At 54.8% G+C, this 14448-nt stretch overlaps 6 protein-coding genes across 6 annotated transcripts; 2 read left to right on the top strand and 4 right to left on the bottom strand.

Annotated features, from left to right (window-relative positions):
* Positions 1-1547: 1547 nt before the first annotated feature.
* Positions 1548-2969, bottom strand: GUITHDRAFT_113641 (hypothetical protein; the record flags this gene model as incomplete). Its single annotated transcript, XM_005827083.1, has 1 exon — positions 1548-2969. One exon carries the CDS (start codon positions 2967-2969, stop codon positions 1548-1550), a length of 1422 nt encoding a protein of 473 aa, XP_005827140.1.
* A 1336-nt stretch (positions 2970-4305) lies between these two features.
* Positions 4306-5067, top strand: GUITHDRAFT_113640 (hypothetical protein; the record flags this gene model as incomplete). Its single annotated transcript, XM_005827082.1, has 1 exon — positions 4306-5067. The coding sequence occupies one exon, from the start codon at positions 4306-4308 to the stop codon at positions 5065-5067; it is 762 nt and encodes a 253-aa protein (XP_005827139.1).
* Positions 5068-5105: 38 nt separating this feature from the next.
* On the bottom strand, positions 5106-8005 carry GUITHDRAFT_164722 (hypothetical protein). Its single transcript, XM_005827081.1, has 5 exons — positions 5955-8005; positions 5651-5764; positions 5406-5448; positions 5309-5365; positions 5106-5262 (listed from the first exon to the last, which is right to left on the bottom strand). The coding sequence occupies exons 1-5, from the start codon at positions 7781-7783 to the stop codon at positions 5149-5151; spliced, it is 2157 nt and encodes a 718-aa protein (XP_005827138.1). The 5' UTR covers positions 7784-8005; the 3' UTR covers positions 5106-5148.
* Positions 8006-8629: 624 nt separating this feature from the next.
* Positions 8630-9557, bottom strand: GUITHDRAFT_113638 (hypothetical protein; the record flags this gene model as incomplete). The annotated part of the gene is made up of 8 exons (XM_005827080.1): positions 8630-8691; positions 8739-8808; positions 8856-8900; positions 8944-8998; positions 9049-9103; positions 9152-9230; positions 9320-9424; positions 9474-9557. The coding sequence occupies 8 exons, from the start codon at positions 9555-9557 to the stop codon at positions 8630-8632; spliced, it is 555 nt and encodes a 184-aa protein (XP_005827137.1).
* Positions 9558-10552: 995 nt separating this feature from the next.
* Positions 10553-12019, top strand: GUITHDRAFT_142887 (hypothetical protein; the record flags this gene model as incomplete). Its single annotated transcript, XM_005827079.1, has 9 exons — positions 10553-10588; positions 10769-10820; positions 10850-11178; positions 11228-11271; positions 11430-11523; positions 11570-11674; positions 11721-11803; positions 11848-11893; positions 11936-12019. The coding sequence occupies 9 exons, from the start codon at positions 10553-10555 to the stop codon at positions 12017-12019; spliced, it is 873 nt and encodes a 290-aa protein (XP_005827136.1).
* A 167-nt stretch (positions 12020-12186) lies between these two features.
* GUITHDRAFT_113636 (hypothetical protein) lies at positions 12187-13247 on the bottom strand (the record flags this gene model as incomplete). The annotated part of the gene is made up of 3 exons (XM_005827078.1): positions 12187-12266; positions 12324-12389; positions 12440-13247. The coding sequence occupies 3 exons, from the start codon at positions 13245-13247 to the stop codon at positions 12187-12189; spliced, it is 954 nt and encodes a 317-aa protein (XP_005827135.1).
* Positions 13248-14448: the final 1201 nt, after the last annotated feature.

The raw sequence follows: 14448 nt of genomic DNA, 5'->3' as shown, positions 1-14448 counted from the left end.
CCTCCTCCTCTCTGACTTCTCTTGCTCGATTCTGACCTTCTTTGATAGCAACAGGCGAGTAGGATCATGAACGGGAGGAGGACGGAGGGTGTGGTAGTTGAAATTGCTCCTCCTCTTCCCTCCCTTGCCGCCTTTCAAGAGCCCCGACGCGTTTTCATGCCAGAGATTTACAGAGCTTCTTAGCAAGGGAGTGGGACGGAGGTAGCGAGGAGGTGGTGGCTGGAAGGAGGGGAGGGGGAGGAAGTGCGTATTGATTTTGTACCATTTGTACATATTTAGTTGACAGTTGTAGAGATACATTCTAGTTTCGACTGGCATAGTTGAGCTGTTCTTTCTGATTACAAGCTTTCGAAACTTTCACTTCCCTTCTCCTCCTGCCTTCTCCTTATTTTCTCTCGATGCTGCGTGGAGGTCGGACTTTATATCACCTCGGATATCTACAAACAAACCCTGATTGCACTGCTTGTCACCTATCGGATTTCAACTGCACGATCATTCCCTTTGGTGAAAGAGATTGCAGCTTCGAAACTTCCGCATCTGAGGAAAGGAGATCAGGAGAAGGAAATATGGGGAAGGAGTTCGCAGACTGAGAAGCAAGAGGAGAGGAGAGGAGCGAGGAGCTAAGGTGGATGGAAGGGGAAGGAAGGCAAGGATTGCGATAGGGGATAAGTACTGAGAAGAATATGAAGTGGTAGAGATTGGAGTAGAGCAGCAGGAAGGAGAGGAGAGGAGAGGAGAGAGAGAGGAGAGGAGGGGAGGGGAAAGGAGAGGAGAGGAGAGGAGGGGAGGGGAGGGGAGGGGAGGAAGAGGAGGAGAGGATGGGTGGGTGGGGGGGAGAGGGTGAGGTTTCAACCTGATATAGAGTTGTCATGGAGGATAAGAGTGTGCAAACTCAAACAAGCTCCTTCCTCCCGCAGTTTCTGCAGCAACAAGTTCAATTTGTGCTTGCAGCCAGTAGAATCATTTCCATCCTCCTCCTCCCCCACGTCACCTGGAGGCGTGTAAGAAGAAACTCGACCCCTTCGCTGGTCAGACGATTTCCGCTGAGACCCAACACCTGAAGAGAGGAGGCAGAAAATGGAAGGGAGGCAGAGAGAGGGAAAGGAGGAAGGAGAAGAGGAGGGGAACAAAGACGAGAATAGGAACAAAGAGGAGAGGGTCGAGGGTGGAGAAAGGAAATGGGGAGGGAGGGATTGAAGGTGGGAGGAGGAGAAAGCGGATGATGATGATGAGGAGGAGGAGGAGGACGAGGAAGAAGAGGAAGATGAGGACGAGGACGAGGACGAGGAAGAAGAGGAAGATGAGGACGAGGACGAGGACGAGGAGCATGTCACTATGTATTGCCACAGGAGGGAGCAGGAAGTGATATGGACCTTGAGGCTCCTGAAGCTAGGAAGGACTTCCACCAGACCCCTCAAGCTCTTATCGTCCATCCCTGTGCTCCCTAACCCGAGCTTCTCAAGCTTGACGGTCTTGAGGTTGGCAAGTAGCATTTGTACAACCTCTACATCTCTCTCCCCCATATTCTGCTCGCTGCCGTCAGTACTTCACCTCCTCGACAGTCGAGCCCTCACAGTGAAGATGGGGTTGTCCCCGAGAGCCAGCCCCTTGAGCCCGCTGCATCCTCCCAGCGCTGGGAGAAGCACCTGCATGGAGGACAGGTCCAAGTCGTTGTTCTTCAGGTCCATCTCCTCAAGGCTCCTCCCTCCCCTCTTCACGTGCTCTGCCGTCACCACCGCATCCGCATAACCCAGCCCCATCCCCCTCATGCTCACCCGCGCCGCCTGCCGTGGGAGATTCTCCAGCCACCTCACCGTGCGGCCTGCCCGGCGTCTCGCCTCTTCCACCCTCCCTGCCTCCTCCTCTTCCTCCCTGTTCACCTCAGCCTGCGACGAGCTCTGATTCTTCCTCGGCCGCCGCCTCTCCTCCTCCACGTTGCTGGGCTGCCCGATCTTGGTGAGAGCATGGTGCTGGTAGCCTTCCAGCACGTACCTCTCCGCGACGCATCGCTTCTCCCCCTCGTGCTCCACCGTCAGAGAAGGCTGGACCACGTCCCGGAGGGCAGCAGGGGATATGAGGGGGAAACGAACATGGTCGATTACCCCGCTGAGGGCGATCTCGAGGAAGGGACGGTTGTCCCGTTTCCCTCCTCCTCCTCCTCCTCCTCCTCCTCCTCCTCCTCCTCCTCCTTCATTCCCCTCGTTGTTGCCCTCCCCTGAAGGAGCTGCCTCTGCCGCAGCCTCCGCCATCCGCCTTGCCTCCTGCTCAACAATCTCGGCCTGCCTTTTCCCCCACCTCACCACCGCTGCGAACAAGTCCACCTCCTCCACCTCGAGGGAGTCCCTCCTCAGCACCTCCTGCAGGACTTCCTTCGGCAGCTCAACGAACGAGGGGTCGCCCAGCACGTCCTTCGCGCTCCTGTCCATGAAGTTGAGACAGAATTCCTTCAGCTCCGCTGCTTCGCTCGCCTCCGCGCTTGCAAGGGCCTTGCACACTGACGAGCTGCTGCAGCGTTCTGAGAGGAAGGAGGAGCATATGTTGATGACCCCGGGCAGGCTCATCCTCTTCCCAAGTTTCAGCATATCATGCACGTTCCCTTCATCCACCTCGAAGCTACCCGTGTACATATAGTGTATGGCGTGTTCGAGCAGCTCGACCTTCAGGTCTCTCAACACAATCGTGTCCTCGTCACCTTCAGCTTCTCCCGCTGCTGCTGCTGCTGCTTCTCCTTCTCCCCCCTCTCCATGTTCCGACACTGTTTTAAGGCTCCCTGCACCTTCCAACTTCCCATCGAACGCGCGAGCAGCTACGATGGCGCGCAGGGCGAGCACGCGCGCCTCCTCCTGTCCCTGGACGAGGAAAGTGAGGGTCTGCTGCTTCCCCTGCTCCGTGAGCAGCTTCTCTTCCTTCCTTGCCTTCACCATGTCGCTCGACAACCTCTCCAGCTCCTGCGCCATCATAGGCGGCATCGGGGAGCAGCGGGGACAGTGCGGGGACAGGTGCGTGCGGGGAGCAGTTGAATTTGTGCGGTATGAGCTCCCGGGGCCCGGGGCCCGGCATCTTGGTACCGACGGCATCTTGGACTGAGGGAGGGAACGGATGATGGCAGACCAGATAAGCCTTGAGTTTGGCGGGACATTTTTTTGAATCTCGGGGGAGGGTCACAACGACAATTTGACTGGTAGGGTGGGGTCATGTGTAACAAGGTGGTGGGGTACTTTTGTAGTTGCGACACCAGATGGGGTACGTCTCTCCGGACCGGGTATTTGAGTCTCCTTTTGTGAGAAAGATGGGGTATATTTCATGTTCATAGCTATTGGTGGGTGGGGTATTCATTAGTGAATCCAGTAGAGGGGGTGGGTGTTTGGATGGTAGGTCATCAATATTTTGTTGGTTGCGAGATGTGAAGGGGTGGGGTATTCGGGGTGTAGAGACATTGAGGGTAGGGGGGTCTGACCTGGCAATCAGGGGGGTAAAGGGTGATATTGTCAGGGTTAGCAATCGTCCATAACGTCAAATAGGGGGTACTTTGTTGCGAAGTCAGGGGGGTCTTGAGTTTTTCTGGGGGTAGGGGGTGAAGAAGTTGGAGGTGGGGGTACAGTTTGGTAGCTGGGGTGGGTAGAGGTGGCCAGCGAGATAGATGAGGAGACGCTATGGCGGGAGTTGCGGCTGATGAAACCGTTGGCAGGAGGAGGTGGCCATAGATCATGGCAGATGAAGAGAATGAGGGGAGACGCCGATGGCAGAATAGCGATGCTAAGGAGGAAGATGATGATGAAAGTGAATGGTGTTGGATGGAGAAGGTCAACATAGCATTCTCGTTCGCCGATGGCTGTTTTGGTTCTATGCAAGAAGGCAGGATAGAGATGATGTGTTAGAGCTCAGGTACGTCATTTTGAATTTAGGAGGAAGATATGAAGAGATGTGATCGTGAGAGGGAAACGATAGGCCAATCGTGACTTTAGATGATAAGCCGAGCAGTAACTAGTCGAACCCTCTTGCCACTACACCATCGGCGATCATATTATGGAGCAGAAGAGCGGATGATGAGGAGGCATCGCCGAAAGAGTAGACCACTTATGAGGGTGGGGAGATAGGAGCATCTTGTGCTTTGCGAATATTTAGATTAGATGAGGATGAGGAGGAGAGAGGAGCAATGCTTCTCTACGTCTTGCCTCTTACTGGTGCTTTTTTTCAGAGCCGCAACTGGAGATCTTTTGAGCTGTTTTAGCCTCAATCTACCTGAGCTGGCTTCCCCCTTCCCTGTAGGAGGGCAAGTGCTGCACAAGATTTGAGCATAACGACATGGCCCCACTCTCCTCCAGCAAGTTCTCCACTCACGTACTCTGCCTCCTGATCGCGATTCAGTGGTGCTCAGCTGCCTCTGTGGAGGCAGCGAATGTGGCCAACGACGTTGGAGTGGGGAGGATGAATGGAGCACCTGGGTTCACCAGCAAGCTGAGGAAAGCAGAGTCTGATGTTGAGTCAGTGGTGAGCGAGACGAACGAGAAGGAGGCTGATCCCCAAGTGGTCGTGAGGAGGGCAGAGTTCCTGTCCTCGGTGTCGGAGGACGTGGACTTGAGCTCGGCCAACCTGCCGGTCTTCTTCTCCATCAGTGAGGGCGTGGATGAAGTGGAGGACGTGACTGTGGTTGGGTCCTGGAGCAAGTGGTTGGAGCACTTCAAGCTGAGCAAGCACGAGAACGAGTTCAACGGCGTTATCCCCATCCCCCCCGGCAAGTATCACTTCAAGTTCATCCTCGATGGAGAGTGGACGACGAGCAACCAGTGGGAGGTGGAGAAGGACAAGGACGGGAATCTCAACAACGTCATCACAGTGACCAAGGAGCTGGTGCAGGAGAGTGAAGCCAAGAGAGCGGCGGCGGCTGACAAGCATCAAACTCGCTCGGTGGAGAGGAAGGACATGCCTACGGAGGTCAAGGGGAGCCAGGGCAAGCCCCTGTGGAAGCAAGTCATGAAGCTAGTCTTCCTGCCGTTCAAGGGTCTCTTCCGCATTCTCCTCACCCCCCTCCTCATCCTTCAAGGGCTTCTGTTTGGCAGGGATTGAGTTGTCGAAGAAACATTCTTCGTTTCTCAGTTGTGTTTGTGTTATTCAATTTTTACTTGACTTTTTTCACATGAATTCTAATCATCGCACATGTTGTGTTAATAAATTAGCAAGATGCTCCTCGTGTGCGGCAGTCATCTTCATAATCTCTTGAGCTCCTCTCCTCCTCTCCTTCTCAAAGATTCTCTTCAACTCCTGCCACCCACTGTCAGCTCTTTCCAACTCGACAGTCTCGTCTCACCGTCCTGTCTTCATCTTCAGCCATCTCGTACATCTTCTCTCGCCGCTTCTCCTGCTCCTGTCGAGGCATCAGGTTGATCGACCAAATCTCACCAAACCTCCTCCAGTTGAATCATGCGTGTCAGCTCCAAGTTCTGAATCCTGAGATCCAACACCGTCAGCATAACTCCCTTCATTCCTTCCTCATCTTCCCTCCCCTCTACACCCTCCCTCTCCTCTGTCTGCCCCCTTCCCCCTGCTTTCTTCTCCTGCTTCCTCCTCCTGCTTCCTCCTCCTGCTTTCTTCTCCTGCTTCCTCCTCCTGCTTTCTTCTCCTGCTTCCTCCTCCTGATCAGGCTGCTCACTTTCGAAGGCTCTCGACCACATGCATGATAGGAGCAGGCAGGAGCGGAGTTTGCGCGAACCCATTCTTGATCCTCTTCTTCTTTCGAAGCTTTTTCGCCGGTTGCCTGAAACTCCTTCCGCTTGTCAGAAGCAGAAGATCATGGTACGAGACATGGGGTGGGTAGAGGGATGGAAGAGCTTCGAAGGGAGGGAGGCAGGGAGGCAGGGAGGCAGGGAGGCAGGGAGGCAGGGAGGCAGGGAGGGAGGCAGGGAGGGAGGCAGGGAGGGAGGCAGGGAGGGAGGGAGAGTTGTTCTTGACTGCACCTTATCTCACGCTCTCGCCCCTCCTCGATCTCCCTGTGGTCTGGATGCGGAGCAAGAGGAGCGATCCCATTGAGTGGGTGACCTGAATTTGACAGGACCACGCGAGTCGAACTGACGTGAGCAGACTTGGGGCGCTGCTTCTGCTGCTGCACAAGGGGAGGAGCAGGAGCAGGAGGAAGATACCTTCCCTGTGCCTCCCTTGGGTCGACTAGTCTCGGGTGATGGTCGAGGCGATCCCGAGTATCCCCCCTGCTCCACGAGCCTTCTGCTTCCTGGGTAACGAAGACCTGACGAGCATGCCCCGGCGCTGTAGAAGGAGGAGCCGGCTTGAGAACGTCTCTGCTCTCCTGGTCCCTCAGCGCATGCGATCCCGTCCTCTGGCTCCAGAACTCTTCCTGGATGGCGGACTTGATCTCGTTGTAGTCGATCTCCGAGCTGACCTCCTCTGGCACGCTCCACACGCGCGTCACGGCGAAGTGCCTGACGCTGTCGACCATGAGCTTCTTCAGGTGCTCCCTCTCTCGCTTCTCCGCCAGGATGAACTCGTGCAGTCTCTTCATGTCTGACTTCCGCTGCTGGATCGCCCGAGTCTCCTCATCGATCCTCTCTGCTTGCTGCTTCCTCTTGTACTCCTCCATGCGCCGGTACCGCTCGATCGCCTCCATCCTCTCCTGCTTCCGCTGCCTCTCCAACTCCACGTGCAGCCTCCTCTCCCTTTCCTTCTTCTCCTTCTGATGCTGAATCTGTATCTCATCCTGCAGTTGCCTCTCTATCAGATGCTGTTTCCGCGCCTCCTTGTCATACTCCGCCCTCATCAGTATCTCCTGCCGCCGCTGCTCCTTGTACTCCGCTTCCCTCCTCCTCTGCTCCGAGCTCGCGCCTCTGTTCTGCCGGAGAGCCTGCAGGCGCTTCCCGGCCTCTTCCTCCTTCTGCTTCAGCTTGCTGATCTTTACCTCCTCTCGGCTGTCCAGCTCGCTGATCGCCTGCTGCACTCGGTCCTGCCGTATCTGCAGGATGTGCTTCCTCTTCTCCATCTCCTCCCTCCGCTCCTCTTCGAACTTCTTCCTTTGTACCTCGTTCTTCTTCATCTTCTCGTCCAGCATCATCTCCTGCTTCATCTGGTGGTCCCTTAGCGCGTCCTGCGCAGAGGACAGCCTCAGCTGGAATTCAGTCCGCTTCCTCTCGTTCTCCTCCTGCAGCTCGTGCTTCTTCCTCTCGAGAGCTGCCAGCCTTCGCTCCTCCTTTATCTGGATGTTCCGCTTCTGCTGCTCTTCTCGCTCTCTCTGCATTCTCGCTGCGTTCTCCGACTGCTTCCTTACCAGCGGAGGAGGTTTGAACTTGGCAGACTTGCCCTCCCCAGCTGCGGGCCCCTTGGACTTGTCGTTGGCTGGAGAGGAGGGACGAGGATGATGGTGCTGCGAGCTCCTCTCGAGCTCCTTCTTCAGGTCCTCACGTATCACGTCCGCGATCTGCTCCCTCAGCTTCATCTTGAGGATCTCAAACTCCTTCTCGTACGACCTCGCGCTCAGCTGGATTAGGCTCGACGGCAGCCCCTGGTGCCTCACATCGTCGCCATCCCGCATGTCCTCCCGGCACACCATGTCGTACTCATTCAGCACCTCCCTCAACCTCCTCCGGCGCCCGAGCTCGGCATGCTCGAACCGGAGGAAGGAGACCTCTCTACCGGCCTGCGCATCGTGGAACTCCTCTTCTCCTCGGTACAGCAGCTGCTCGGGGGTGTAACCCTGCCTCTCGCATGCCAGCAAGGACCTCGGTGAGCTCAGCAACGCTGTGATCGTGCTGTCCTCCTGGCAGCCATGTAAAGACATCTGTTGCCGCAGGACGGGGTTCAGACTGCAGTTCGATCCTGTTCACTTCCCGACGATCCGAGCAACAAGGCCAGCTCAATGTCTGGGAACAGATGGGTTCAGCGAGGATGAGCTTGTGATCTCCTAGGACATCTCTTCTCCTCTCTCCTCCTCCTTCCCTCCCTTTGCTTCTCCTCCTCTACCTCTCTGCTCCCTGTCGTTGCCTCCCTCCCTACTAGATGATAGGCTCAGCTGTTGAAGCTCCTGTTACCCCCACCCTTCCAAAATCGCGAATTTGTGCTCATGAGGAGGGGTGGTCACACTCAAGAGGGTAGTAAGGGCTCAACGTCAGTTACGGGAGGGGGCAGGGGCAGGAAGGGGGCGAATGGCTGGTGGAGGGGAAGCGGGGGGGTTAAGGGAAGGGGAGGAGGGGGAGGGGGGGGAGGAGGAAGTAGGAGGATCGAACAAGGAAAGAAGATTACAAGAAGGGAGGATAGCAGAAAGAACTAGAGCAGCTGTCAGGGTCACAATAGCTCCGGGTTAGTCTCAATTCAGATCAGCAAGGGACATCAGTTTCGGAATCAGATCATGGAGTGCAAGCACGCATTCTGCGATGATCTAGGAAACCATCTGCAGGTCACATATGCACATATGCACATATCACATATGCACATATGCACATATCACATTTGCACATATCACATATCACATATCACATATCATTTCACCGACAGCGCTCACGGTAAGAGTAGAGACGACTCAGACGGTGTCGAGGGATCGCCAGCTGTTGATGATCTCGAGGGCTGGTCACGCATGTACAAGAGAATACATTTAATGTACAAGTTTAAACCTCAGCAACCAGCAGCGTCACTTGAGCCCCTTCAGCCTCGTCTCCTCGTGCACCCGCAAGCATGGCCGCGAGCAGAAACCTATAAGTCTGTCACTCCTCCATCGCAACGTGAGCGCAAAGACATACGCATGCCCGTGATGCGGCAAGTGTAAGGAGCGATGTAGCCACAGATCGAGCATAACTTCTTTGCGATGCCCTGCATGCAACTGTCAGGCAGGCGCCAACGTCAGGGTCTTGTCCAACCTCATTCTTTCCTGGAGGGGGGCTGACGATGTCATAATATGAAGCCTGTCACCTAGATCAGTCTCAGCGCTAGAGAAGAGATTCATACCCCATATGCTTGTACCATCTCTGTCTCGGCTTCCTGCATCATTTGGTCCAGAGTTCTGAGGAATTTCCCTCATAAGCCATCGAGGAGGTAGGATAGAGCACAAACCTATTCTTGGTTCTTTCAAACAAGGAGATTTTCTTTCGTTTCTTCTTCTGTTCGCCTGTGAAAAGATTGAGCCAACATGCGAAGCTTGACATGCTCGCACAACCTTTGCCGATCAACTCATCGCCTCCAAGGTTGTGCACTTTCATCATGTGTGTGTTGTCCGTCACATGGTTGTCTCGCTCCTGTTCACCACCGTCACATGCAAGAAGGATCAGGGCTCGTCTCAATCGCTGCAGCCAGTGCTTGCTGCTAAGATGCTTCTCATCCTTACCAGCATCGCTAGCCTGGCGAGCCTTGCTCGCTCCCGCTGACGCTCGTCCAACGACCTTGACAGCAGGTTCAGATCCCTTAATACAAGAACACAAGTGTTCTCTTCCTACTAACAAAGTCGTCTCTTCCTACAGATACAAGCATCCTCTTCCTACCTTGGTCCTGCCGCATCTTGCGCATTCCGAGCTGACTTCCTGACTGGCTCTGCGCCCGCAGCCCTCGGGGGCATCTGCAAACATGGTCACAATCCAACTCAACCTTGGCAACCTCTGAGAGCGCTCCTTGCATTCCTTGAATTCGCTCCTTCCCCTGTCTCCCTGCATAATGCGTATCTTCTGCCCTCGCAACCCTCTGTCATCCCAGCCCCTCCCAGTTGCCAACACCGCCACGGAGTTTTCCTCATCGGCCTTTCCTATCCAACATTCCCGTGCCCACTCCTCAATCACATTTCCTCCCCTCTCTTGTCTTCCTTTCTACACCTATCTCCACCACTGTCGCCCTTTCCACTCCTGCTCCTCCTGCTCCTCCTCCTCTTCACCACTGGCGCCCTTTCCAGTCCTCCCCCTTCTCCCCCCCCTGCTCCCCCTCCCCCCTGCTCCTCTGCATGAACTGCGCTACTAGTGGAGACATCCATGCCAGTTGTATGTCTTCTTGAGGGGGTAGGGGTGAGATAAAAGTGGGTAGTCGATTTCAAAAATGGTGGGGGTACTCCAGGGGTGAATTGGGAGGGGAAGGGTGGTTGGATAACCCCTATCAGATCAGGAAATCAATTTGTCGGTCCAGTCGTAACCACCGGTGGAGACTTTTCACCCAGGGGCTGATACAATTATTGGTATGAGGGGGCGATTCAATCAAAATTAGGGGTAGGGGTAGGAAGGTTGGGGGTACGGTCACCAAGGGTATTCGGGTTTGGTGGAGAGGAACTTCATGCAGAAGACGAATGGGGGAGGCGACGAAGAAGAGGAGAAGATGGAGAGAACTTGGCATGATGCGACGAACATGACATGATGTGTCATGATAGGGCAGGGCAGGGCAGGGCAGGGCAGGGCAGGGCAGGGCAGGGCAGGGCAGGGCAGGGGGTGAAGGAAGCAGGGGAGAGCGCTTTCCTCTATGAAGAGGTCAGTTTAAGACATGTTAACGATCATGCAAAAGATCGAAGCTCGGAAGAGAAATTGATAGCAAATAGAGACAAAGGGCAAGGCGAGATATTTCCAAGGAAACGAGTGCCCACGACATGAAAGAAGAGCAGTCAGCACACTATGAGGAGAAGGTGATGGGAAGGAAATGCTTGGCACAAGGGTGAGAACAATTGATATTGACACATCATGATCCTCAAAGCATCCTTGAGAACAAGGGTTATACCATAGTGTTTATTGATTGCTTACCTTGTTGCTTTCCTAGCTTGCGAAAGCGAATCGACCGCTGCGTTTTGATGACATAGCGGACTCAGAGCAGTGAGCAGAACGACTGGAGTCAGTCTGAGAGACGTTTGAGGAGGGCAGGTAGATGACCCATTATGATCAATCGCAAGAACACGACGAGATCTTGTCGGAGAGCTGGCAGGCAGGAGGCCATGGTCCGACCCAGCTGCCGTCCACCACACAGAACGAAGCAGGGAGTGTAATCACCAAGGGAGTGATCCATGACCTGGCGGCCACCACCGTGTGGGACTCATGGAGGGAGAAGCGGATCAATGCTGAATTCTTCTACGAGTATCTTCGCAACAGTCAGTGCACCTGCGCAGGCTGGTCATACGACATGCGCCGGGTGGCGCAAGAGATCATACCGGAGAAGCTGTGGTTGGGGCCTCTTGCTGCAGCAAGGAAGTACTCGGCACTGATGTCTTGCGGCATCACGCATGTGCTCTCATACTTGTCCTTCTCTCCTCGCCTTCTCACTCCCTTGTCAGATTGTGCTGGTGCGTTCTCCATTGGAGAAAATCGTGCGCCCAATGTAAGAAAAAGTAGAATGCATGGAGGAAGCACGTCTATCAATGTCCATCAATTGACATGCTGTCATCTCACATATCAGTGTCTATCAATGTCTGTATCTATCACCTTGCTGCCATCTCACGAATCAATATCTTCTCGTCCTCATTGACACCTGCTCAGGTTCCCCGATCACATTTCATATTATTGCATGGAGATCAGCGAAGATGACGATCTGCAGAGGAAGTGGATAGAGGCCATCACCTTCATGCGGGCGGTGAGACGACCCCTCAGCTCCTGCTAACTTGTGACTTGCTTGGCAGGCTGAGAACGGCAAACTGCTTGTCCACTGCCTGACGGGACTGACGCACAGTGCTGCTCTTGTGATCGCCTACTTGATCGCTCGCTTCCGCATCGGCCGCGTGCAGGTGACGTTCGTCCTGCTGATCATCTCAGCTCATCGTCCTCCCTCAGGCTGTCGAGTACGTGATTCGTCGCCGCGCCTGCATTCATCTCACCGAGCCCATCCCACGCCTGCTCCATACCTTCTCGCACACGTCCGGTGCTCCCGATCCTCCTCCGCCGTCTCACTTGCCTGCAGCTTTCTTGTGGCGTATCGACTGGCTGTAGGCATGGGGTCGCACAAGGTAAGGGAAAGGATGGCAGACAGCGCATGACCTCTCCTGCAGCGACTCGGCGTCGATTCTCCCCTGTACACTCTTGGGAACGGAGAGCTTCTCCAGTACATTGTGACATTAGCTTTTGATTTTTGACGTAGAGAAAGTCATGGCAGCCGTCTGCCTCCCTACTAGCTCTTCGGGCAGTTTTTTGTTTTCATACATTTTCTTGCTGCAACATCGTCAAACATTCCCCATCACCATCACAATTTATGTCATTACTTTAAGTAGCAGATTAAGAGCATTTTTAAGAGCATTTAACGTTAAAAGAAGTCTCCTATCGCCCCCACCGCATCCTCGAAGAATCCTCCTGCCGACTCTCCGAAGTCTTCCATCGCGTCCCCTGCATGTCATGTCAGATCAGCGCTCAACGCACCAACTCTCCTTCATCCTCCCTCACCTGCTGACTCCATCATGCCACCGTAGTCCGCAGACTGCACTGCCTCGAACGCGTCTCCCATGTATCCTGTGAGCAACAGTCTAAGACTTGACAGCATAATATCCTTGAAAGTTCACCTCCTACTTCTTCCATGCCGTCCGCTACGGCCTCGTAACCGTCCTGCATTAACTCTGCTCCCTCTGCCAGCACACCTGACATGGAACCATCCCCCAGCATGTACCCTGCTGCTCCTCCTGCCAGCCCTGCTCCTGCCATCCTGCCCATCCCGCCCATCCCGCCCATCCCGCCCATCCCCATCCGTCCGGCAGGTCGACCCATCATTTGCTGCTGCTGCTGCTGTGGAACGTACTGATTGTTGTACATCCCAGCATTCGGCATATTCTGATTGTACCCAGGGTTCGGCTTCGCATTCGGCATCATGTATCCTGTCGGCACGTAACCAGGAGGAGCTCCTCCTCCATTGTTCGCCATAGGAGCAGCCATGCCCAGCTGCTGTCCGCACGAGTTGCAGAAGTTCTGAGCCATGCTCGCCTGAGCGCCACACTTTTGACAGAACTTGGCGTTCTGAACCTGCTGCGGAGGATACTGCTGGGGATACTGCTGGGGATACTGCTGCTGCTGCTGCTGCTGCTGCTGCTGCTGCTTCTGCTGAGATGCTGGAGGGGGAGGAAGCATGGTTAATTCCTCGCCATTGTCCCACATTCGCTGGTTGTAGCCTAGAGCGGTCGCAGAGTTCCTCTCAGCCGGGGAGAGTTGAGACCATGCCGTGGAGAGAGTTCGAGGCTCAGGAATGTTTCCGTTCCAACTTGCTCGGTTAAAGCCGAGAACCTCCCAATGCTGCTTGTATCCTTGCGGCAACGAGTCCCAATCGTACGCATCCCACGGGTCGTACTTCACTTGCTGCACAGAGCTTCCGCAACCCATCGCTGCTCTCTTCAGTAGAAAAGAGGCTCAAGAGGTGGGGTTGAAGAGGACAGGAGGAGGAGGAAGAAACTATATAGGAGTACTTGCGCTTTCTTCACAATGAACAAGGATGAATTAAGGGGGCCAAAGATGGGATTGAGATACTAGGAAAGCGAGGGGACGATGGGGAGGAGCACAAGGACAATGGAGAGGAGGAGGAGAGGAAAGGAGGAGAGGAAGAGGAGGAGGAGAGGAGGAGGGGAAGAGGAGGGGAAGAGGAGGAGGAGAGGAGGAGGGGAGATGGGCGGGTGGTGGTTGGGGAGTGAACTCAGCCGTTCCATAAGTTTTACTTTGAACAATAAAATTTATTGTATAATTGATGGAGTCGCAGAGAACATCTATAGAATTTTATGGGGAAGTTAATGTTTTTATTGTCCGTGTCACGACCCGCTGATCGAGGGGTGGGGTGTTGCATATGGTAAAGTATTAGGACTTTTTCATTAGAGATGGTATTATACTTTTTCCCATGTGGTTGTGCCAGGGTATCACCCATGGATGTAGCAGCGGTTAACCTTTATTGAAGGTTTACTGTTGACCAATATTTTTTGACGCCGAGGCGGGTCGGTGACACTGAGTCACTACTACCCACCAGCTTGTCTCAAAAACAACTCTCAATGGGGGGTGGGTGGGGATGGGCGGGGATGGGGGGGGTGGGGTGGGTGGGTGGGGGTGGGGGAGATGGGGGGATGAGGGGGATGAACCATCAACGGTTGCCAGTGAATGGAAATGTCAGGCGCGACGATCGTGACGGTGCCGCGAATGGCGAGGGGAGGGACTGGGAGGAAGAGAAGCGGCTAGGGAGGGGAGGGAACAGGTGGCAGAGGTTGAGGAGGAGCTGCGCCGCCACTCCGGCAACTTGGCCCTTCAAAGCCTGTGAAACGGCAACAAGCTGCAAGGCAACATGAGTATGATAGCGTCGCACAGGAGAAGTTTGATGCGGCTTCCAGCCCGTCCTTCGTCGACCCCACTGGCCTCCCACTCCTTCATCGAAGTCCCGAACTTCGAGCCGGACACAGTTGCGTCCATCGCCAAGCGCAGGGTTCTCAAGAGCTCTGTTATCCGTCGGCCACACACAACCCTCGAGCAGTACTCAAGGGAATGGAAGTGGAAAGACACGAAGCTGGAAGATGAAGATGAAGAGGAGAAGGAAGAGGAGGAGATG

The sequence above is a fragment of the Guillardia theta genome (assembly GCF_000315625.1).
Source record: "Guillardia theta CCMP2712 unplaced genomic scaffold GUITHscaffold_69, whole genome shotgun sequence".
NCBI lineage: Eukaryota > Cryptophyceae > Pyrenomonadales > Geminigeraceae > Guillardia > Guillardia theta.
The sequence above is the reverse complement of the archived record's forward strand: the minus strand, read 5'-3'. Positions and strand labels throughout refer to the sequence as shown.